The 25746-nt window shown below is 32.6% G+C and overlaps 1 protein-coding gene across 5 annotated transcripts in view; it reads right to left on the minus strand.

The window, feature by feature from the left end:
- IFT88 (intraflagellar transport 88) overlaps positions 1-25746 on the minus strand; it is a 96929-nt gene that overhangs the window by 63070 nt on the left and 8113 nt on the right. For all 5 annotated transcript variants that reach the window (XM_074303686.1, XM_074303685.1, XM_074303683.1 and 2 more), the window contains 11 exons: positions 25305-25358; positions 24383-24446; positions 23669-23738; positions 22403-22493; positions 20799-20903; positions 16235-16337; positions 12399-12513; positions 9960-10191; positions 8760-8830; positions 6695-6781; positions 1984-2083 (listed from right to left, as the gene is read on the minus strand). In XM_074303686.1, coding sequence (XP_074159787.1) covers positions 1984-2083; positions 6695-6781; positions 8760-8830; positions 9960-10191; positions 12399-12513; positions 16235-16337; positions 20799-20903; positions 22403-22493; positions 23669-23738; positions 24383-24446; positions 25305-25358 — 1092 coding nt within the window. The remainder of the gene's footprint in view (positions 1-1983; positions 2084-6694; positions 6782-8759; positions 8831-9959; positions 10192-12398; positions 12514-16234; positions 16338-20798; positions 20904-22402; positions 22494-23668; positions 23739-24382; positions 24447-25304; positions 25359-25746) is intronic.

Below are 25746 nucleotides of genomic sequence, written 5' to 3' on the forward strand. Positions count from 1 at the left end.
ATGACTTAAAAATTATGGAAACATAATTTGGCACATGTAATTAGGATTCTAAGGAGCAGCTAAGTGCTCCAGGGGTTAGAGTTCTGGAGCCTGAATTCAGAAAGATTCAGCTTCCTAAGTTCAAATCTAGCCTCAGACACTTACAAGCTGTGTGACAAGTCACTTAACCTTGTTTGCCTCAGTTTCCTCATGAAATGAGCTGGAGAAGAAAATGACAAACAACTCCAGTATCTCTGCAAAGAAAATCCTAAAAGGTGGGAGGGTTCATGAAGAGTCAGACACAACTGAAAAATGACTAAACAACAACAAACACACACAATTAAGATTCTACACAACAAACTACTCTAAAAAGACTAAAGCTAATGGAAAGAACACTGTCAGTTTTTTGGCTCAGGTTTTAGTTTTCCATAAAGGGACATTTTTATAATGATTCTTTAGGTATCCAATGAATACTCTTTTACAAAATATTGCTTTAAGTACTTTAAAATAAAGTGCCATTTTAATTGGCTAAAGTTTGAGAATTAGAAAATAAAAGTTTAAAATAAAGCTGCCCAAAGGATAATTATTATCTAATCTGAATGTTGTTTCTTTTTACCATTATAAACATAGCTTACAATACTGCTTTTTACATATGTGCTGCTTGTTTATATTCTCTATTTCAATTTTTATCCCTAGAATTATATAATCCTTTCTTCAATATTCAATGTGTGACTTATTACTAATAGCCAGTAACAATCTCTACAATTCATTTAATCCTTTGGTAATCTGGTTTCAGACAAAAGCATTTTTTCCTACTTCTCTGAAAGAGGCACAAATCATTATGGCAAAATACTTTGCTCCTGAGACTGAAGCATCTTCTTTCAAAGTATAGAAGTAACCACACAGCAGAAATCATGTCTTATCCTCTCTACACTAATGCTGATCATTAAATAATTATTATAAGCCCACTGTATGCATAGGATCTTGATTATTTTAAACTTAACAGTGTTCCTTTCACACCTACATTTTATTATACCTACCTCTTCATACTTACAGGACATAAACAAAAAGCAAGAGACAAATAAAAGCAGCAATGTTGAAGAGAAAGTGAAAATGACAATTGAAAAAAACCATTAAAATTGTTAACATCAAGACATTGATAATGTAAATAGATATTTTAGTTAAGAATGGCATCAGATCTCATGCTGATGTAAATGAATCTCAAGAAACAAGGAAAAATATGATCTATTATATTTTCAACAGTTAAAATTTAAAAATTTCTTGGAGGAAAATATTATTAATAAAATATTATAAAGATCTATTGTCATCAAAACCTTTTTAACTTTGTCAACCAAGATAACAATTCTCAAATGATTTTGCCTATATACTATGTCAGAGGGATACACAATCCCAACAAATCTAACTCAAGTCCTGTAGAAAAAAATATCTCAACTGAAAGTCAAAATTGTTTTTTAATGCTATATTACTAAAATAATGCTCAAATGACATAATGTGAATGTACAAAAAAGTTTTAATGTAATTCAAATATAAAGTATTACAATATTATTCAATAACATGTATTTAATAACAATATAAAGTACTGTTCCATGCCCCAAACAAAAACATAAGCATTGCCTTATTGAAAACATAACACTTAAAAAGCAACCCACAGACCAACCATTTGAGAACTGCTTCTCTTATAAGGAAGTTAACCATGAAAACAAAGTTAAGGAACTTGAAATTTTAATTTTTTGATAAAATTTAAAGCATCACATACAGCAAAAAAAAAAAAAAAAATTCTTCATGATATGAAATCCTTGTTTTAAAATGAGAAATGGGTATAAATTTAAAACAAAGTGATAAATAACATTATGATTTTTGAATTGTACTTTTTAATTAATGTAAAAGCAAAACATCCTACTTTTAAATGTATGAAATAGCATTTATTCTATGTAATATTCCATGCAAGCACTATTATCTTTTAATAATATTACAAAGACTTACTTGGTTGAAGTCCTTTTGCCTCAAGTAGGTAATAGCCTTATTTATTTCCAGATCATTTGCAAGTTCTACATATTGAGAAGCTTTTACTACTTCAACACACCTATAATGGAAAAATTTAAAGAAATATATATTTGCTACCCCACTTTTTTTGGCCTTATTGTTTCTAAAATAATTTTGAAAAACCTCTTCCACAAGGTTTTTGCAAGTTGGCTTGATGAGAATTAGATAAGGGTTACCTAAATGAAATTAGAGTTAATTGAGGTCTAGTGGAAGGTTTGGGGTACAGAGAATCAAATAGAGTTCTGCAACCCCTTTGGATTGTGAGCAAGAATACACAGTTAAATGAGGTCTAGTAGAGGCCCAAGAGTTCTCTGTAAAGGAATTTACAGACTTGAAAACCTAGATTAATAAAAGAAGTTTATTATGGGGTTTGGAAGTAAGGTTGAAGGTAGAAAGACACTAGGGCCAGGGCTGGCACTGGGCGGGCAGGAACCCTTGACATAGCCAGCATAAGGATGCCATGTTTGGGACTCCTGCAAAGAGTAGACTCCAGTTTTTGGTAATCTTGAAAGGGACCTATGGGTGGAGTCCCAGATTGGTTCCTGGCTGGTTTTAGCCAGGGTTGCAATTTGAATAGAATTCAATGGGTTTTTAGATAAGGAACTGTTAGTGCTGGGGGTGGGAGTTGGGGAAACCTGAGCAGATCATTAGAATGGGGGCTGGGACAGCCCGAGTTAGCTCAGATCCAATGGGGGCTGGGAATTAGAAAGGAATATTAACCCACATTAGGCTCAAATGTAATATGTTCTAGTAGGAGTATTTGATTTGAAGTGAGAGGATTAGTTTACATTCCTTCAATTAATAAGGATTTATTATGCTCTACTAATCCTGTGTAAATTACCTGGTAAATACTAATTTTGATATTTCATTTTGTGACAATAAAGGTCATGCTTAGGTGTCCCTACTAATAATCAGACTGACTGCATAATAAAGTGGAGCTCTTTTCCCACTCTAGGTGTCTCTCACCTTATTTATCTCACCTCTGAAATCAAAGGGCTCTCATACTTTGAGCTCTCAATCAGTATGGCCACAACATACTGGTAATGTAATTTTGAAGTAATCCCATATTGGAATAAAACAAAATAAACCAAAAAATATATATACTGAAAAGCATTTGTAGAATATTTTATTTCAAGAACAGTATTTGAATGTATTTGAAAGGGGAGGAAGATCACTAAATGAGTTTTTCACATAGGAAGAGTCTATTTATTTTGCTTAATCCTTGTGACTTTGAATGGCTTTAAATGATTCTTCAAAGCTGGCTAATTTAGGTATTTCAAAACAAAACATAAAAGATGCTTATTTTATAGGTCAAAAGAAACCTTTGCTATAATAATGTAGGCAATATAATTAAATTAATGCTATGCTTTATCTGTAAACACATAATTTCCTTCTTGATAAGCAGATTTACAAATACAATCAAAACAACTTTATTTCAAGTCATACAAAAAATGATTCTAGCTCTACAGAGCTTTACAAAATACTTGTATTTTAAAGTCATATTTTAGGTGAGCTAAGGTAAGCTAAGCTTTCTGTTTGAACAAGTTAACACATCTTCAGACAAACAATAATTATATGTTTAAAATATGTTAAAAATAAAACTTAGTTTTTATTAAGTAAACATATTTTTATCCTTTGGACTACTTCAAAAATTTCTAAGTTTCCTCTCATTTTGACTAAACACTATATTTGCTATGTAATTGCTATATATCAAATGAATATGGGATATAACATTTTTAATCTCTCAAAATTCACCTGAAATAACTTAAGAAACAAAAACATATACTACTTTTGTTTGCAACAAATGTCATGAATAAAAGTTTCTTCTTCTATGGATGTGTGTACAAGGTAGAAATCATGTTTCCTAAAAATGAAGAGGGATCCAAAAATATGGATACAGAGTTTCAACACACAAGCAAGTGCCTAGCATCTAGCCAGAAGTAACATTGCTATTAAGGGAAATGTAAGATGGCTAAAGACTAGATAGCACTCTGACAATCTTTCATCTCTATTCCTATTATTACCAGAGGAACAGGAAAGCAATGTACCATGAGCATGTAGTTTGCAGTGTTCTCTGTCTACCAGGAGGAGTAACTAGAACTATATAAAACATATGAATCTCTATTTTTTTTTCACCTGGAAGATGGGAGTTATCATATTTAATTTATGCTGTTACTGAAAAAATCAAATATGATAAAATGTAAAATAGCAATCAGAAAACCATATAGGTCCTATTTATTTGATACAAAATGAGGAAAACTTGGATTCTTAAGTTCCTTCTCTGAGGGGGCAGCTAGGTGGTGCAGTGGATAGAGCACTGAAGTCAGGAGGACCTGAGTTCAAATCTGGTCTCAGACACTTACCACTTCCTAGCTGTGTGACCCAGGGCAAGTCACTTAATCCCAGCCTCAGGGGAAAAAAAAAAAAAAGAGGCAAATAAGTAGTTAGATGACTACTGGGCATATAATCTGATCTCTGGAAGCTCTATGTAAAAAATAGGGTTGGGGGATAAAATCTTTAAGTTTCTTTCCAGCCCTAAAATTTTGTGAGTCTCTATTCCTATGTATTGAGTACAGAGTTTTTGCTGTTTTTTTTTTTTTTTACTTTTATTACTATTTTATTACTATTCAAGGCTTAAATTTCACATTATGAACATAAGCTAGATGGTGTAGGGTTTAAAGCATCAGCCCTGTAATCAAAAGGACCTGAGTTCAAATTTAGCCTCAGACACTTAACACTTCCTAGCTGTATGACTCTGGGAAAGTCATTTAACCCCAATTGCCTTACCAAAAAAAAGGAGTGTAAGTGAGGCAGTGAATAGCAAGTGGCTCAGGTAGTAAAGATCAAAAAGCAGCCATACTTATAAGCATAAGATGCCAAATATTAAATGGTAAATTAAGCACTCTAGGTCTCCAAGGAGCCAAATCTAATTGTTTTAAAACACACCCTGAAAATTACATATAATTCTTAACATACTAAATACACTGTTGGAAAATAGACTATATGGCTATACTTGAGACTGCAACAACGTGTAAAATATTTCTTTCTAAACTTTCCACAAAGAAATATTTTTTTAAAAAGTTGAACTTGTGGGAGGATTCTGAGAAGATGGCAGAGTAGATCAGTAAATTTCAAGATCTCCAAATTCCCCCAAACAGAACAAATTTGTGCCTCAGATGCAAAGACTGATGAAAAATCCAGAAGACTTGTGTCAGAACAGAGATCCTCCAGATACAATCTAAGAAGATCTGAAGAAAGGCAGAGGATTAACCTGTGTGAAATGCAAACACATTTTGGGCTAGCTCCACAGAAACACTAAGTGGGGTCCCCTGGCACTAGCTTAGCTGGATTTGGTTGGAGCTTCAGCAGAAACCACAGGAACTTTCACTTCCCAGACAGCATGAGGAGTTGGGAGGTCTAAGTCTGGGGAGACTGAGGAAACCTCTGTTGATTAGAAAAACAGGGTCCAGCTGTGCTGCAGAGAAGCTGTTCTGGGTGGCTAACAGTGAGTAAAGAGGCAGTGAGACAGGGATGCTGCTGGCTGCCTGCATTACAGAAAGGGGAAGCTTTTGATTTGGGGTTCCTGGTCAGAAGTGAAGCTACAGGCATCATCTTCCCACCCCACAATTAGAGGTGCTTACATTAATACTTCTCATTTAAAAAAAAAAATGAAGCACCAAAAAAGAAAGAATCCAACCATAAAAACTTACTATGGTAATAGGAAAGACTGGGGTTCATCTTCAAAGGAGAACACTGAAGTAAAAAAAGCTTCTTCTACCCAAAGAGTAATGTGAAATGGCTCCCTGCCCAGAGAGAATTTGTAAAAGAACTCAAAAAAATTTAAAAATCAAATACAGACATTGAGGAAAAACAAAAAGTCAACCAACTAGAAAAGGAGTTCTGGAAGAAAATAACTCTTTGAAAATGAGAACTGAGCAAGAGGTAGCTGGTAAAGTTGAGACACTTAGAAATAACAAAACAGATTATAAAGAATGAAAAAATACAACAGAATATGAAAGAAAAGAAAAACAATGAATCTGGAGAACAGATCAAGAAAAGAAAATGTAAGAATAATTGGAGGGGCAGCTAGGTGGTGCAGTGGGTAGAGTACCAGCCCTGAAGTCAGGAGGACATAAGTTCAAATCTGGTCTCAGACACTTAACACTTTCTAGCTGTGTGATCCTGGGCAAGTCACTTAATCCCAAGTGCCTCAGCAAAAAATAATAAAATAATAATAATAATAATAATAATAATAATAATTGGAGTAACAAAAGCTACAACTAAAAAAGAACCTTGACACAATGATGCAAGAAATAATCCAAGAAAATTGTCCTAGAATGATACATATGAGGAAAATAGAAATAGAAAAAATCTACCTATCACTACCGTAAGGAGGTCCTTTGTGGAAAACAATATAGGAATATTATTGCCAAATTTAAAAAAAAACAGATAAAAGAGGAAATTTTGCAAGAAAGAAGAAAAAAGCAATACAAATATGCTGGAGCTACAATTAGAATTGTACAGGACTTATCAGTAGTCACAAGAAAAGAGTGCAGATCCTGGAACCATATCTACTGACAATCAAAAAAATTAGGCCTGCGGCCAAAAAAGGAATCATCATATGCCCAACAAGTCTGAAGCAATTTCTTACCAATCATATCCTATAGCAAACGATGTTTCTATTACAGGAGCAATGAGTTTAGCTGCTGTCATGATGTATTTTTCTGCCATGGCTTTCCTGAAAACAAATGAAAAAATCACACTTTAAGTAGAAAAGTAATTAAGATAGGCAAATATGTATTATGAGTCAGATATGTATTGTGATGAGACTAAAATAACATTATAGAAGTAACACAAAAGAAATGGAAATGTTAAGCTCAGGGAACAGAATACTTAGGAAACACATTATCAATGACTTCAAATATCTGAACAGATGTAATATCTAAGAAGCATTAAATTTAATGTACTTGGCCTAGAAGCCCAGAACATCAACAATGGAAGTTATTATACAAGAGCAGATTTTTTGCTTAGTGTATATAAGGAAGAGTTTCTACTATTCTAATACTTATCAGTTGAATAATCCTGGGCAAGTCATTTAATCAATGCTTCAGTTTCTTTATCTTTAAAATGAAGATTTTAAAAATATGAATTATTTACTTTAAAGCATTGTTTTAAGAAAAATTCTTTATAATATTAAACATCTATAGAAAAATAAGGAATTATAGTTAGCAATTATTTTAATAACATATAGAATTATTAGTCATTCAACAAACATTTATTGTCTAAGTAATGGAATATTATTGTGTCAGGTACTCGAGTAAGCTTTGGGGATACAAAGAAATGCAAGCTGTAGCCCTCAAGGAGCTCAGACTAATGAAAGAGAAAACAACAGAATAAGCTACGCAAGTGGCAAGTTCTTAAACATTCAAGGTATTCAAGCAAAGACTTGGTAGAAGGAAGAAAAGAGGTGAGCAACCTAAAGAACAGACATAAAAACTACTAAAAGATTTGTTTAATGATCTGGAAAAGTGCCTTGCACAAGGAAACTGGGACCCATGGTGTCAAATCATCCTGGTGCATCTCCTGGATCCATCTCTATCTCCTAAGCATCTTGAAATAACCTTCTGCATTCTACTTCTCCATTCCCCGGAATATGGAAGAAGTTCTGCAATGCTAATGGTTATATGGCCAACATGATCCTCCTCCATATACCGAAGGGAAAGGAACAAATCAAAATATTCCTCACATTGAGAATAGGATGTTGAGGTATAACTGAACTTGTATACTATTAAGAGGAAAATGAGACTATGTGTATGACAAGAGTTATATCTCAGTATTCATGATGGATTATGCACCCATCCCTTGACCCAGAAAATCTTCTTCAACCCTGCCTCAGTGAGAGACCCCCCCAGGGAATCAGGTAAAGTGGTTTATATAGGTGGGGCTGGTTCAGTCCAGAGCTAAAGAATTCCAATCCTATTCAAATGAAGATCTTCTATTCAATTCAACTCAAGCTGTACCTAGCCCCATCAAGAGCAACCCCCAGCTTGTAGCCAAGGCTTATAAAAGAGCCAATATAAAACCTTCTCTTTGCAAAAGTTCCAAACATGCCAGTTATGCCATGCTTGCTATGCCAAGGGCCTCTGTCCACTGGAATATTCTTTTCCAGTGTTATCCTCTCCTTATCCTCAACTATTTCCCTAACCAGACTGTCAGGATTTCTAACCTTACTTTCCAATTCCTATAATAAAACTTCTTTTATCAATCTAGGTTTTCAGGTCTGTAAATTCCTTTTATAGAGAATCTCTGCAACACCAGAAGGGAGTACCCAAAAACTCCCTACTCTTGCTCCAAATCCCAAGGGGATGCAGGGGAGCCAAACCTCTTCATATGGTTCCCTGAACTTCGCACCTGCCACTAGACCTTATCATTTAACTCCCTGACAACCAGAAACCCTAATCTCATTTTGGTTCCCTAAATCTAGACCTTATCATTCTTACAAGGGACTACAATTAGAAATAAGAAAGTTAAATGAGAGGTGAATAAAACTCTGGACTAATTGAGGCAAGTAGAAAACAAGTTGTTTATAAACTTCATAATACTATGTGAATTCAATACTTTGATGTGCTGAATTTATAAAATACAATGCATTTAATGGACATAAAACTTTATAAAGTTAATTTTAAGAATTTTAACTATTAAACATAGTATATTACCTTTCACGTTCCATTTGCCTTAGATGATCATTTTTTATAGCTTCAATTACTAAATTTGTATGAGGATCATCCTAAAAATAAAATTGGAAAAATCTTTCATTACTATTTGATCATATATGAATTTTAACCAAACTTCATCAATGACTAGATGTTAAAGTTGAGATAGACTGATCTTAGAAAATAACTAAACTTTTTCTAAACTTCAATTTTTTCTTCAGTAGAATTATCTACGGTAATACAAAGCTTTTGTTGCCCAACAAAACTACTTAGATTGAAATAAAAAAGACAGGCGAGTATATGAAAAAAAAATGCTCCAAATTATTAATAATTAGAGAAATACAAATTAAGGCAATTCTGAGATTCTACCTCAATCCTTCAGACTGGCAAAAAAGGGAAATGATAAAAATGAGGATACTATAAGAAAAATGTGTCATTAACATATTGTTAGTAGAGATGTTTTAATTGATTGGTCTAGTCATTCTATAAAGTAATTTGGAATTATATCATAAAACTTAACTAAATTGTACATACCCTTTAACTTAGCATTACCATTACTATACACCAAAGGTGCCAAAAAAAGAGGAAAAGGAGTCATACGTATAAAAATATGTGTTAGTTCTTTTTGTAGTGACAAAAACTAGAAACTAATGGGAATATTCAACAACTTGGAATGGCTGAACAAATCAAGGTATATGAATGTAATGGCCATAATAATGTACTGCCATAATGAAAGGGATGGTTTCAAAGAAGTCTGGAAATACATAAATTAAGGCAGACTGAAGTGAGCAGAACCAGGAGAACAATATAAAGAAAAAATATCTTTGAAAGACTGATTTTAAAGAGACTCTTTTTAAGAACTCTGATCAACACAGTGTTTCTAGAGAACCAATGATGGTCTATCTCCTGGCAAAGAAGTTGTAGACTTGAAATGCATAATGAAACTTTTTTTGAACATGGCCAATGTGGGAATTTGTTTTTCATGGCTATAGGTATTTGTGACAAGGTTGGGGTTTTTTCCTTTTTTCAGGGATGGGAGAAATGAGGGGAATAAACTAAGTTAAAAAATTTTTTTAAAAGGTCAGTAAACAAAAGGCAAATATCTCTGAGTATTTCTCTCTCATGATTTAGGATTCATACATTGTTTTTTTACTAATAAAAAAACCTAAAAGTTGACTACATAAAAGTATTTTTCATACTCACACTTGGTGAAATGTATTTGTCATCTTCATCAATTTCCAATGGAACAGCAATCAATTTTTGGAAAGCTTTCTTCATTTTTTCCCGATCTCCAACAGCAAAATAGCTCAATATCAAATTAAAGCCTGCCTTCAGATTTGGGGCCATGCTCATTATATGTTCAAATGAATTAATAGCATCTGAGTACTGACCAGTTTTAATGAATGTAACACCAATGTTCTGCATTATTTTAATCCTGAAATAAACATACATAATAATCTTATTTAAATCCAAATTCCCCAACATGACATTTAAGACTTTTCATGGGCATCTAAATGGTGCAGTGGATAAAGCACTGCTTATGAAGTCAAGAATACCTGATTTCAATTCTAGATTCAGGACACTCACACACTTTCTAGGTATATGATCTTGGACCAGTCACTTAAAAAAAACAAACAACAACAAAAAGATCCTAAAAAAAAGAGAGACACACTTTTCATAACTTTTCTTCTATTTCTCTAACTTTCCTGTAAGGAAAAGTGTTATACTGTTATACTTCTTTACAGTGTCTTTTGGAGGGGAGTAGGAGGAGGGAAATATAAAAATACATTTTTGCTACTGAAATTTCTGAAAAATTAAAAAAACAATAATTTTGAAAACTGTGGGAAAATTTGTTTTAGGATCCAAATAAAAGAAAAATATATCATTTTTCTGGTTCATCCTAACTATACAAAAATGGACAAAACATGAAATGAAATTAAATTTCAAATATACAAAGTATAACATGTTGTCACATCACTGAACTGATATTTGGGTTCTTTCTGTACTGAAAAAGTTTGGAATGGAAATACAAGAGATACAATTTACAAAAAAGGGTAAGTGAATGAATGTTTCTGAACTCAATTTTAGTCTAAAGTTTAAATTATAAAATATACTGCCAAATGAATGAGTTTAGAAAAGTATGCCTATCCCTATTAAATGATTACCAGTAGGCACACTAGCAGAATACTGGGGCTGGCGTCAGGAAGATCTGAGTTCAAATCTAGCCTCAAGACACTTTGCTTTGTGACCTTGAGCAAGTCTTTAACCCCTATTTGCCTCAGTTTCCCATCTGTAAAATGGGGACATACTGGAATAAGAAATAGCAAACCATTCCAGTATGTCTGCCAAGCAAAGTCCATCGAGAAAAGCCAGAGAGTCATGTAGGGTCAGACATGACTGAACTACATCATTTACCTCTCACTGTTATTGTGAAGAGAAAATAAGATATTTGTAAAAGCAATCTGCAAACCTTAAAGTACTACATAAATAAATGCTAGCTATTATTATATACTCCAAGAAGTAGACCACAGGAGATCTACCCAGCATGCTAGAGGCCCTTTAGCATGCTCATAAGCACATATAAACAAAAATTAAGTGATTATTTGTATCCTCTGCATTTAGCACAGATCCTTACATTTAGTATGTACTTAATAAATATTGTTAATCATGATTATTCTAAATATATATATATATATATATATATATTCCCCCCCCCCCAGGCTGGGGTTAAGTGACTTGCCCAGGGTCACACAACTAGGAAGTGTTAAGTCTGAGACCAGATTTGGTCCTCCTGAATTCAAGGCTGGTGCTCTATCCACTGCACCACATAGCTGCCCCTCTAAATATATTTTATTGAAAAGATATGACAAACTAAATATATCTAATGTCAGCTACACTTTCAGAGCAGAATCCAGTAGTGGCCAGAGAAGATAATACTAAGCAGACATTGAATTGCAAAGTTCCTTATATTCCCCAAACCTACATTCTATCTATGACTTTTTGAAGAACATAGAAAATTCTACATCCTCTTTTCATATATGATATTAGAGGGATTCCTTCTCCTGCTGCTTTATTACTAAATTTACACAGTACTACTGGAAGAACATAGAACCCCTTGGGACTTTTGCTTGAAATGGTTAGTAGCTTACCCATAGGTTTAGTTTTTAATTATGAAGCTTTAACTATTGACCACAGAAGATATCCTTAACCATGGCCAGCAAATATCCTTGTAAATGTATACTTTGGTCACAAGTACAGCTTATTTGAGTTACTAAAAATGAATCTTTACAAATTCCAGAACAAATGAAAACACCTGCCCTTCCAACAATGAGTTAGTAAAGACAATTTTGTTCATAAAAAACATTAAAATTTTAAATTAAAAATTTTTTTTTCAAGAATCATGAAGAACAGAGTACTGAACTTGAAGTCAGGAGATTTGGGTTTGAATCTCACTTCTGATACTTCCTAGCTGTGTGACCCTAAGCAAATCACTTAACTTCTCTGGGCCTCAGTCTCCTCATCTGTAAAATAGAGATTAAATATATATGTAGCACAGGATTGTTGTTAAGGCTCAAAAGACAATCTATGTTAGATGTTTAGTAAACATCAGATATTATTACTGTTATTATGATACAAACTCACCTCATCTCTTTATGGACACTTGGAATTTGGTCTAGAGCCATTCGATAGAATTTGATGGCTTTGGAATAATTCCTCTGTTTTAAATAAATATTTCCCATGTTTACCTTCAGTCTTCCTAATAAAAAAAATTAAATGAATGTGTGATATTCAATTCTAATTTATATTTATTTTTTCCCATCTTAGTTAAAGTACCATCAAATGATTTTAAATATTACCTTTTCAAACTTTTCAGTGGACTTACAAGGCTAAATAGACCTTTCAAGTATAAATAGGTTTTAAAATTTTAAATCAAATTTACACATTTATATGTTAATATTCGTAATAAAATATGAGTATAAGGAACAAGCACAGGGATACCTCATTTAATGGAAAAGATAAGTTTCTTAAAAAAAAAAACCTATAAAACAAATCACAATATTCCTAATGATAGGATAAAATTGGAGATGCAATCTTATGAGAAATAATACATCAGACAAAATAAATGTAAGAGTAATGATTCAGTGGACAGAGAGCTGGGATTGCATTCAGGACCTGAGTTCAAATCCAGCCTCAGAAACTTACCAGCTATGTGATCCTAGTCAAGTCACTTAAGCTTGTTTACTTTAAACCAGTGGAGAAGGAAATAGCAAACCACTAAAATATTTTTGGCAAGAAAATGTCACAGGCAGTATGTTCCATGATTCAATAACTGAACAATAGCAAAAAAAAAAAAAGTTTTTAAAGCTAAATTATAGCAAATTTTTAATATTAACAGAAAAAAGTACTTTTTTCTATTTTTATTAATTCCTCTGCTTTTTATACCCAATACATCTCCCCACTAAAACCTTCTTTATTCAAAAAGAAAAACTTAATAAACAAAAAGTTTTTTAAAAAGCTGACAAAATAAAAATTTTCCTGACAGTATTTAAAACAGCCTTCTTTCTGTATCATCAGTCATCCATTTCTTTACAAGAGCAAAGTGTAAAAATCACACATTTCTACTAAAATGTTAATAATGCTAATCAGAATTTGTCACAAAATACAAGTACTACATTAGAAACCATATTCTCTTAGGAATAAATTTACATTATGGGGAAGTACAATCTGTGGTGTTGCTTGGCTCTTCATATTTGTAGGGTAACAACTGTGCTACTAAGGCACAGTTGACAGAGCAGCAAAATAGTCAAAAAAAAAAAAAGTTACTAAACTATCATTTCCTTTTACTTAACAATCCCATTTCAAAGCACATATCCCAAAGGAATCAAAGACCTTCAAAGAAAAACAAACATATATCAAATATTCACAAGAAGTCTTTTTGTGTGTATTAGCAAAAACTAGGAAACAAAGTGAGTACCTATCAATTGGAAAGAAGCTGTGATCAACTGTGATATATAAATGTAATGGAATATTTTTGTACCATAAAAAATAACAAATTTTATAAGAATTCAGGGAAATGTGGGAATATTTCAATGAGCTTATACAGAATAAAGAAAGTACAGCCAAGAGAATACATGTCTATACTGATACAAATTAAAACAAAGTAAGAAAGTAGTTGAATTCACTTTAAAAGTAATGACCAGTATTCCAGAGGACAGGTGTTGAAAAAGATCTTCACTAGTTGAGAATGGGATTCTACAGCTGTAGAATGTTATATACAATGGCACAGAGGGAATCCAGGTCATTCTCATCATTCACGTAATTATATTCTATAAAATTTCAAACACTAGTGAATACTGAACCATGATTACAGAGTTAGGATTCTTTGAGCCTCTAGTCACATTTACTTTAACATTCTCCAGAATGATCTCATGTAGAGATTGGCAAATTCCTTCTTCCTTTTTCTGGATGCACCAATTGTTGATGCATGAATATCTGATTCATAGCCAATAGCACTTGCTCATGCCTGAAGAAGCTTATTTAATACACATTTTTCCCATATGGTACATTACTATCTTTTCCACCTTAGGAACTGCTAGTTATCTCTTCAGCACAGATTTGGGGGACAGTGTTAAACACTGAAATCACCAACCTTAGAAAGTACAAAAATGCAAAAATAAAAAACCCACTAAAATGGATAATGAAAGGACATATTTATATACATTATGGGAGTGTTGCCCATACATACTGACTTACCAAGTTTTCACCATTCTGTGCATGTTCATCACTAAAAAAGTGCCTGGAGTATTGATTTTGGGATTATAAACAAATTTTAGACAGGAGGGAAATTCACAAATATGGATTCTATAAATAACAAGGATCAATTATAGCTGTTTCTTTGTTACATAAGAAGATTTGGGGGGATTAGAATACACTTGGATATAACTGTTGTAAAACAAAAGACATCAAAAAACTTTAAAAAATAAAAAGAATATTTCAGATTAAAACAGATGAAAGAGTACTAAACTTGGAATCAGGAGATTTGGGTTAAGAGTTATTTCTTATAACCTATATTATCCTGCAAAAGTCATTTAACATATAAAAGGCTCTGCTCTCTCATCTGCAAAATGGAAAAATTGTAATCACAAAATATTATGTGAATGTAAACTTTAATTTTTTTTGCTTTCAATGTTGTCCTATACTTTATGTTACCAGCTAGCATTATAATGAAGACTTCCACACAATATATTTCTGAAAATACAGATTCTTACATGAAGATTTTTTTCAGGGATGTACTGGAGTCAGCTTGAATTAACTCTCAAGAGCTGATTATTAATTTATTAGTATGAATACTCATACATGCGGATTTATCTAGACTTAAGATATGGAGAAAATGTTGATATAGAATATTATAATTTAAAATGTATTGTGCATACATTTCCCTCAGAGAGCTGATTATTAAACATTTACTGCCATAATCATGATTAAATTTATTCTAGAAGTATCTAAATAATAATTACTGCAACTATAAATTTGATCATTTTGTAATCCACTTAACCCAGAAAGAAACTAATACTCCTGTTATCATCTGCTCTATAATAGCTCCTACAGTATTCTACTTTGGTCAGACTACTTTGGGAGTATATATCTAGCTCTGGACATAGTTTTGAAATGATATTGACAAGTCAAACTGAGCACAGAAAATGGTCATCAGAAAGCAGGGGGGATCAGAAGTCATAAAAGGATCAGATTAAAAAAAAAAAAAAAACTTCAGTACTTTTAACCAAAAGATGAGAATCCTGGAGTTAGAGGGATAGAGAAAAAGAACAGTAGCAGGATAGGGGGCAGGATTATGATCTTTAAATATCTGAAGGTTTGTTATATGGATAAAATATTAGCCTTCTACTTAGGTTCTGAGGGCAGAACTAGGATCAAAAAAGGGACACTATGAAGGAATTAGACTTCTAAAAATCAATGTAGTTCAAAAGTAGAATGACCTGGCCTAAAATTTTTTTTGACATTATGGTCTTCAAAAAAGGGTGGCTGACCATTTCTTAGGGATGCTTTAGATGTGCTCCAAACTTCAATTTAGGGTCTGAATTCAGGCAGAGGAATCAAATATTAGCAAATGGGGCCAAATAAGATTAAAATGTAATAGGGAAAATTTAACAAAATAAAGACACAATAAACCATGAATAACATTACTTTTTAAAACTAAATCATTATGTGACCTGCAGGGATCCTTATGGACAGATTATATTTGAGTTTGACACCACAAAATTAAATGGCCTCTGAAGTCTCTTTAAAATCTACGAACCTTTGATAATAATAAAGAATGTTAACATATATTTATTAAAACTACAAAATTATAAATCATGAATATGAGTGGGATTATAAGTATATTATACACAAACAATTTTGGAATAAGATGATCACAATGTAAAATGAAACCATCAACACTTTAGAAAGATATTACCTACCTGCATTGCTAAACATTTTATTCTTCACTATAACTTGATATGTGTTTAGTGCTTCAGCATACATTTCATTAGCTGAATACTGACTGGCCAAATTGAAAAGAACCTATAGAAATAAAAAAAATATATGATAATTATTTTTTTATAACAAGTCTAGCTACTAGAATTAAACCACCTTTTAAAAATAATCTAAAATAGGAGCTATCACTTGTTTTGGTTTGGTTTGGTTTTGCTGAGGCAATTGGGATTAAGTGACTTGCCTAGAATAACACAGCTAAGAAATGATAAATGCCTGAGGCCACATTTGAACTCAGATCCTCCTGACTTCAAGACCAGTGCTCTAATCACTTAACCATCTAGCTGCCCCTAAAATAGGAACTATTTGCCAAAGTAGAATTCCAGTGAAATGGGGCAAATTTAAAAAAAAACAGCCTTCTGTTTCTGTTCAAGAAAAATGTTTAGTGAGCATTGTCAAGGTTATAAAAAGCCAAGGATTGATTATAATTTTGGAGGAGATCACTGAACTTTTAAAAATTGTACAGGTCATATGTCCTTGTTTTTCTATGGAAAAAGAATTGGATCTAGATGAGTGGGAATTAGTAGGAGAACAACAAGGTGAACACTACAATTCCAAACCAAACTTAATTTGCAAAGATACACTTCATACATACAACTTAATCCAAGTGGCTTTAAAAAGTGTTAGACTAAAGAAAAGGAAGAAAGAACAGAAGGGGGAGGATCCAACTAAAGTAGGTGAAAAGGATCAATCAGATAACAATGGAGTTAAGTACAATTCTGAGCAACAGGAGCATTTCCCATTTACTCCCTCAATTAACCTTTCATGGATGGAGAAAGAAGAGTGGGAGAGGCAGTGACACAAACAGAATTGCCTGTGAAGCAGACAATGACAAAATTAGAAAAAGCATTAGTTAAGGTTAAGAGAGGAGGACAGGATGTAAGTGATTTTATAGATGCTTGTGATTGAAGAGCTTGACTTTTCAGGTCAAAAAAGTAGAAGACATACTCCTTTTGATTTGGATAAAATTAAGGATTTGAAAAAAGGCTGCACTCTTTATGGGGCTACATCATCTTATGTTAAGATGTTACTAGATAGTTTGGCTTATGACATCCTAACCCCAAATGATTGGAAATCAATAGTAAGGACATGTTTAGAACCTGGACAAAACTTGTTGTGGCTTTTGGAGTATCATGAATTATGTAGGATTCAAGTCAGATGCAATAGGGAAACAGAAGTTAACACACAATTCACTTTTGACCAACTAGCAGGTAAAGGTCAGTATGGAGAGAATTCAGAACATATTGATTACCCATAACAGTGTATGAGCAAATTTCTAAGGCTGCAATAAAAGCTTGGGGTTCCCTCCCCGGACAGAAAGATCGAGGGGAAGCCTTCACAAAAATAGAGCATGGTCCCAATGAACCTTTTGCAGATTTTGTGGGATGTCTGCAAACTGCTGTCAAAAGAACTATTGGAGAAATGCAGCTACAGAAATAATGACCAGACATCTGGCTATGGAAAATAACAATGAGGTTTGCAAAAGAATTATATGGGGATTAAACAAAGATGCTTCTTTAGAGGAGATCATACGACGCTGTGGGCACAAATGCTTATTATACTCAGACAATGATGAACATAGGAAGACAGGGTCCCTTTTGGCAAAGGTCGCTGTTTTCAATGTGGAAAAGTTGGACATCTAAGAGCCCAATGTAGATATGGAGATAGAGGGAGAAGCCAGGCTGAGAAAAGACCTAAAACTCCATGTCCAAAATGCCACAAGGACTTCCACTGGGCCTCAGAATGTGGATTGACCCAGGGAAATGAGAGGCGGAACCCAGCTCCAAGATATCAATCAAAAGACAAGTGGAGTATGATGGCAGTTGAGGTTACACCCAAGGAATCTTTAGAAGGTCAGGACTCTGAGGTGATCTATCAGCCAAAAAGCAATCACATAACAAAGGGATTATTACAGTTGGGGAGAGTACAGGCCTTTTAAACCAATAGCCATCTGCATCCAGAGAGAGGACTATGGGGACTGAATGTGGATCACAACATAGTAATTGTACCTTTGTGGTTGTTGTTTTCTTGCTTTCTTTTCTTTCTCATTTTTTCCTTTTTGAGCTGATTTTTTTCTTATACAACATGATAAATGTGGAAATATGTTGAGAAGAATTACACATGTTAACCTATATTAGATTGCTTGCTGTCTAGGAAAGGGAGGAGGGTAGGGAGAGAGGGAGAAAAATTTGAAATACAAAGATTTGCAAGGATGAATGTTGAAAACTATCTTTGCAGGCATTTTGAAAAATAAAAAACTATTACTATATATTTTTAAAAGTATGTGTTCAGGCCATTTCCCTGAAGAGTCAATCACCATGGCTGTCATAGATCATTGCAAGGGTCATAGAAACCAAAGTAGTCCTGAGCCACATGGTGTCAGAGGTGGTAGAGGTCCTACATTAAAAGAAACTCTGTCCATGAAAGGTCCCAACCCTCTAAGGACAAGAGGAACAAGAGGGCTACATTGAAGGAGGCTTACATCAGTCAGATCCCGAGCAGAGACATCAAAGATTTCCTGCCTCAAAGAATTAACAGTGCTTCAAAGAGCTCACAGAACAGGAGCCAAGAGCTTTCTCCCCTCATAGGGTATTTTCTTCACACTCCTTGTCTCCCGCCATTGTGGAATGATGATGAAAAGTGGTGAAAAGTCTGAGTTTAATCTAGTCAGGGTATTATCCATTCCAGCACTTAGGTGTTTCTCTTTCTCTTAACTTCCCTCCTGCCCTCCTAACTTAGAGATCTCAGTATAGTTGTTGATATCCCCACAAATACTTTAATTTCATCAGTCTCCAACTGCAAGGAGTCCTAACTCCAACCTTTACCTTCAAGTATATCTCAGTCACACATAAGAATACTTACATTTTAGGTTTCACCATTACTATGATATCTCTAAGGGTTAAATTTTAAATTCCTTTGTTATCATAACCTCTTATGCTTCTAACCCTGCCTCTCTATTCTGAATCTAACCATATAAATTATATTCTCATATCACCAAACATTTTCTTTATATCTCTAAAAGGATATCTCAGAAACATGTCCAAGACAAAACTTTTTTTTTTTTTTTTTTTGGGCCAAGACCTCTTTCCTCCCCCCAAAATTACCATTTTGGGGGGGAGGGAGGGGAGAGTACTATTATTCTCCCAATAACCCAAATTATTAACTTTGGATCTATCCCTAATTCTTCTTTCTCTCTGCCCATCAATCAGTTACCATGTCTTATAAACTCTACCTTAACAACACTTCCACATCTGTTCACTCTGTACTTACCTTCAATCTTAGTTCATCTCTTCATTATCTCTTATCTATACTATTACAATAGTCTCCTAATTCTTTTCTCTACTTCTAACCTCTTCTTCTCCAATAAAGGATTTTCTCCATATAGTTGTCAAATTAATATCCCTAAAACACAGGTCTGATCAATGTCATTTCCATAATTTTTCCAACAACAAAACTTCAGTCACTTCTATTACTTACTGCATAAATACAAACTTCTCAGTCTAAAATACAAATGTCTATAATGTTTCTCACATACTTTTGCAGATTTATTCTATATTACTCCTCTTCATCAATTCTACATTCCAGCCAAACTGCCTCTAACCTATACTTTAAAATTGGCATCCCATTTCATTTCTTCTTTCCATGGGATGTTCTCCATAATTGGAAAGCACTGTCTAGAATGTACTCTTGCTTGGCTAGAATTCTCTTCATTTCCTCCTTAAAATCTTTAACTTCCTTCAAGGCTCAATTCAGATCCACCTTTTCTGTGAAGCCTGATTCCCCTCAATTTATAATATTCATTCCCTTCTCTAATTATCTTAATATTTATCTGTACACATGTAGTAATCTCCACTCCCAAACCCTACTCCATAGTAAAATGTAAATTCTTGTGCTTTTGTCTTTGTATTCTCAATAACTAGCCCAATGCCTTGTATGTAGGCACTTAAATGTTTGTTAAATTGAACAGGACATTAAAAATAATAGATAAAAACACAAAGATGATATTTTAGGCACTTCTTTAAAATGAAATCTTTACTTTCTCAAATCTCTTATGATGAGAAAACTATGTTTAGCAACAGAAAATAGTTTCCAACAATAGATGTACATATCTTTGGAAAAATCCACTTAGACAAAAAAGTAGTTATATTGGCAATTAAGGGACTTCCATCTTTTTTCCACTCCCTTCATAGCTTTTTTACTTAGGCACCTTGAGGTGCTTGCCAAACTCAGAAGCCCTACCTCTTAATTATTATTTTGCAACAATGTTGTTAAAATTTTAAACCAATCTTATAATAATATTTCAAAACTCCACTAGCCTTAGACTTGAATTAGACAATCCATTCTGATCTAAGCAAACTTTCCTATATAACATTGTTTCGTTTAGCATTATCTTTTCCATAGAACATAATAACAAAGTTGAGTGAGTTTTGCCTGCACTATGATCCACAAATACAGATAATAATTTTACTTTGCAAATATTTCAGAACATACCGAGTAAGTTAAGTCCAAGTTGATGTTTTCAGGAGTTGTCACTTGTTCACGTTGTCTCACCAGTACTCTCTCCTTTCTTCCTGCATCTTTTGCTTTTTCTAGGGCCTTAAATCACATAATTTTAAACTATTTTTGAACTTTTAGCAACTTATATATAATGACTATATGATTTTATATAGGAGCATGACGTATGAACATTTTTCCTAAAGATACAAAAAACTCACACATCCCATTTTTTAAGAGAAACAAGTGTATTGTAAATGTTTTCTTAATAACATCAATAATTAAATTTACAAACATTTTTAAAGCAAAAACAAAAACAACTGATGGTGAATCAATAATGACTAGGACTAACACATGAGAGAAACCCTGTTCTGGTACAATATTTTTATTGACAATAGGAAAAAAATGATAGCACAGCTATCAAATTGAGGGATGACAAAGTTGTAGTTTATATGTTGGATTAATGAATGCCTGAAAGTTTAATATGAGTATTAGCTCTCAGAACAAGGGAAGTGATGATCTCATTATAGAAAGTCTATGATGGTCAGACCAAACTTGGAAAACATTTTAATTTGGAGTACAATATTTTAAACTCAAAGGTAACAAATTGAAACACATCTAAAGAATAGCATCTAATATCATTAGGGGACTAAATGCATCATATAGAAAGAAAAGCTAAAGATTTGGGGTGAGTTAGAGAAAATGGGGGAGTGACAAGGGAAGAACACAACAGATTGTGTTTAAATTTGAAAGGCTGTCAAATGAAAAGACTTATTTTATCTGATTCCAGAAAAACTACAGGGCAGAAGCTACAAGTAATTAGATTTCTGAGAATCATAGACTTCTAGAGATAAGAGAGAGCTCTAAAGTCAACCAAAGTCCCTCATTTAAAGATGAGTAAAGGATTTGAGAAAAGTTAAATGAACAGAAACTAGGTATACAGATACTTAATCCAGACACTTGTTATATTATCCAATAAACACTTCCAATTTTAATAGTAAACAAATAACTGAATTTGCTGTCATACTCACAAATTATTTCTGTAGGAAAGTGATTAAACAACTAAAATTATTTAAATATTTTCTTAAAACTGAAAATGAAAGTCCATAAGCTTTGAAAACTTTATTAGCTGTTCCTATAGCTCATAACATCGTTATATATACATCGCCATTATAAAAGCCCAAAATAGTGGAAATAAAAGCAGAGAGAATTCATGAACACTAATTACAGCTTTACACAATTTCACTTACTTAAAAAAAGTGTTTTAAAGATGTCCTGAGATATATCCAGAAATGAAACAGCAGGGCTATGAGTGACTAGATATCAGAAAGAGACAGACTAACCAAGAGAAAGGCAAAAGTTCCTTAAAGGATGTAGAAAGCAAGAATCTAAGACTCTATCTTCCCTACAGCATTAAATCCAGTCAATGAAGTAAAAATTTTTGTTTTGACAAATTGACCAAACAATTCTTAATGTCACAGCCTAAAAAAAGATTTATAATCCAATGTGAGAAGTCAAAAACTTCATTTTAATGTACTAGAGCAGTATTCTATGTTCTCATAAATTATATAATCTTTATTCCTTTGAGTCAAGGAACTTACCAATTTTAAGTCTCCACAACTGTTGGCAATACAGCTTTCTTCTACCAACTCATTTACTTTTTTTTCTAATTGTCTAATCTTTTCTTCTGGACTGAAATTAAATTTTACATTTGTTATTTAAAGCATTCAATTACTCAAAATATTAATTAATTAATATTTGAAAATTTTTGACACTATCCTTATGAAAATTTAATAAAAATACACGTTACACAATTTTACACAATTGTGACAAATGAAAAAATGGCTACAATCGCCAAAAAGTTTATATTATTTGATATGCAGAATTGAAGTCCATGTCATTTGTTAGAACAAAATTCAAAAGACTCTTCACTAGAGAGAAGCTGAATGTAAAATTAAATTTTTAACTGGATAAAGGAGTTTAAAGAAATAGGTTCTGGGAGAACAAAATAAAAATCTGAAAAGGCCAAAATCAATAAGATAGCTGTGGTAATTGTGTCATTTCAAAGTTATTCTCTCAAAATAACAAAATTAACTCTTTCCAATATCATCATCTTTAAGCAAGATAAACTACTATGCTACCATGTTATATAACAATTCCCCCCCAAAATTTTCCCAAATGAATGGACTAGCAGATGAACCATTTGGCTCTATCACTTTACTTGTTGCCAAAAAAGCTTTTTTTTTTTTGAAGGATATTGTTAAAAGTGTGGTTTAAACAATAAAAACATGTGCTCTCATGAACCTTACAGTGAGGATATTCAATGTACTTCATTTTCAAAGAGTTAAGGGTTGTATTATAATGGATAGTGGTCATTTTTAAGTTTACCATTATCACTATAGAAAACACAATAAGTTCTTCCTTTCTACAAAAGCATCTTAAAGTTATTTGTCAAAAAAGGGAAAGATATATTCTATTTATAGTACAATCTAAGTCTTTCAAGGTTTTAAAGTACAGCAATTAAAAAAAAAAAGCAATCTGTTTGCTAGTTATACAGATTATATAGATAACCAAATAGATACCAAACCTTAAATCTGTATCAATTTCAAGAAATTTTTTTAAACTTTCTGTCTCTGTAGATTAGCATAAAAGTTAATGTTATAAGAAAATTGACTTTTCAATGTTAGTATAACAACCTGAAATGAATAAGTTATATTTCTACCATATTTTCTGAGAAGCAATTTTAAAACAAGCATTTCTTATTTATAACATCATTTTAGTCATTTGAACTTCAAAAGAAGTTGATACCAGTATTCATAATAATTATTATGTTTTCAAAATTTAAAATAACAAAACAAACTAAATACCTGTCTTCATTTTTGGCTTCCAATGGGGGTGCAGGGCCTCTAGACTGACCAAGAGGGTCAAAAGCAGAACCTGAGGTGAAATTGGAAAATTAATTCATCCAAGTAGACCCAATAATGAACTAGGACTTAGGTCTCCAGAATTACATCACTGGATTAAGTTACTTTTTCTAGTTGCTCTGTGTATATAAAATTTTATGCTTTGAATTTCATTGTTTATAAATTATTTTGAGCATATAGATAAAAGGGGTCAGTAAAAGTATTTTGTGGATTTTTTAAGATATAAAGATATAATGGAATTTTTTTAATATAAAGAAAAATGATTAATACTCAACAAGTCTAGTTTTTTAAGAAGAGAATAAACTCAAATCACCAAATTATAAAGGAAAAGGGGGAACAATCACAAGGACAAAAATTTTATAAAAAATCATGATATACATAATTCCGTGCCAACAAATTTGATATTTTTACCATGTTTAACATATATTGGATTACATGCTATCTAGGGGAAAGGGTGGAAGGTAAGGGGAAGAAAAATTGGAATACAAGGTTTTGCAAGAGTTAATGCTGAAAAATTATCCATGCATATATTTTGAAAATAAAAAGCTTTAATAAAAAAAAAGAAAACATATATATGCATACACACACATGTACCATGACACATACAAAGAGCATAAAAACTAGAGAAAATTAATTAGAAAAGATGATGCAACAAACCTCTTAAAGCTGCTTTTGTGAAACCAGCTGCCCTCACTGCTGTCATAGGACGAGCAACTCCATCCTTAAATTGATAAAAACAACTATGAGATTATTTTACAACAAAAGATTGATCTTATGTTAAAATATTTTAAAGATTTGCACACAGCTTTTTATATTTTTTATCATTGTTTTTTCCTTTTTTATTAAAACTTTTATTTTCAAAACATATACATAGATCATTTTCAACATTCACTCTTGCAAAACTTTTGTGTTCCAATTTTCTTCCCTTCCTTCCCTCCACTCCTTCCACTAGACGGCAAGTAATCCAACATATGCTAAACATGTACAATTTTTCTATACATATTTCCACAATGATCACAGAGCATATTTTTTAAAAAAATGAATCAAATGTTGACTATATGAATTTTAGTAACTGTCAGCTTGATTCTCCCCCTTTTTATGCTTCACATGCCACCTGTGTAGCCAAAGAGAGAAACCTGTCCTTGTCCTCATCAAATTCTGATTCTGACAAAATTTGACTTATCCTTTAACTAGAAAATTCACTTTACCTATTACTTGGTAGTTAGTGTTTATTATGGTTTTCTACACAGCTCTGAAATTTACACAGGAAACTTGAAAGAAGCAGCAAAGGAACAGTATGTTTTGGAGATTGCTATGCCAGCATATAGCTGGTCTTATGCCCAATCCTCAAAGTGTACACCGTATTAAATTGTTATATAAGCATATTTAAGGAAGTCCTTCTCTCCCTCATAAATTTAAACCAGTCAAATCTCTAACCTAAAGATTAGAGAATTAAGGTCACTATATAACATTTTGCTCAAAAATGAATTAATTTAAAATTATTGTGAAAAGAAAACCTTACTGGCCTTATTCTAAGTACTTTAAAAGAAAGTCATAAAATAAACAAATTCCAAGTTACCTGAATGGCCCCTGTCATTGGCCTCCCCAACGATGATGTCAGTGATGTTTTAGACTAGCAAATAGAAAAACTCAGTTTAAATAATTCTGAAAACATTTACTTCAGCTTTATTTACTCAAAGTAATGAAAGCTTTAATGAAAATAAAAAAGTACCAAATCCCATTTCCTTCATCATTCTGGCTCAGGCTAATTTCAAATTACTCTCAACAATAACAAATAACAGAGGAAACTATGATGAGCTTATAGTTAGATGACATGGTTTAAGATGTTTCCTAGGTATGTATCCTAACAATTCATTTTACATTTCTAAATATGTTTTCTTTTCTATAAAATGAGAATGATAATATCTGTACTACCAAATTAGATTCTTACAAGAAAACTTTAGATAACATTATATCAATGTAAACAGTCATTCCATGTGAGCCATCAAAAAAAAGCACCA

The sequence above is a fragment of the Sminthopsis crassicaudata genome, chromosome 3 (genome assembly GCF_048593235.1).
Source record: "Sminthopsis crassicaudata isolate SCR6 chromosome 3, ASM4859323v1, whole genome shotgun sequence".
Classification (NCBI taxonomy): domain Eukaryota; kingdom Metazoa; phylum Chordata; class Mammalia; order Dasyuromorphia; family Dasyuridae; genus Sminthopsis; species Sminthopsis crassicaudata.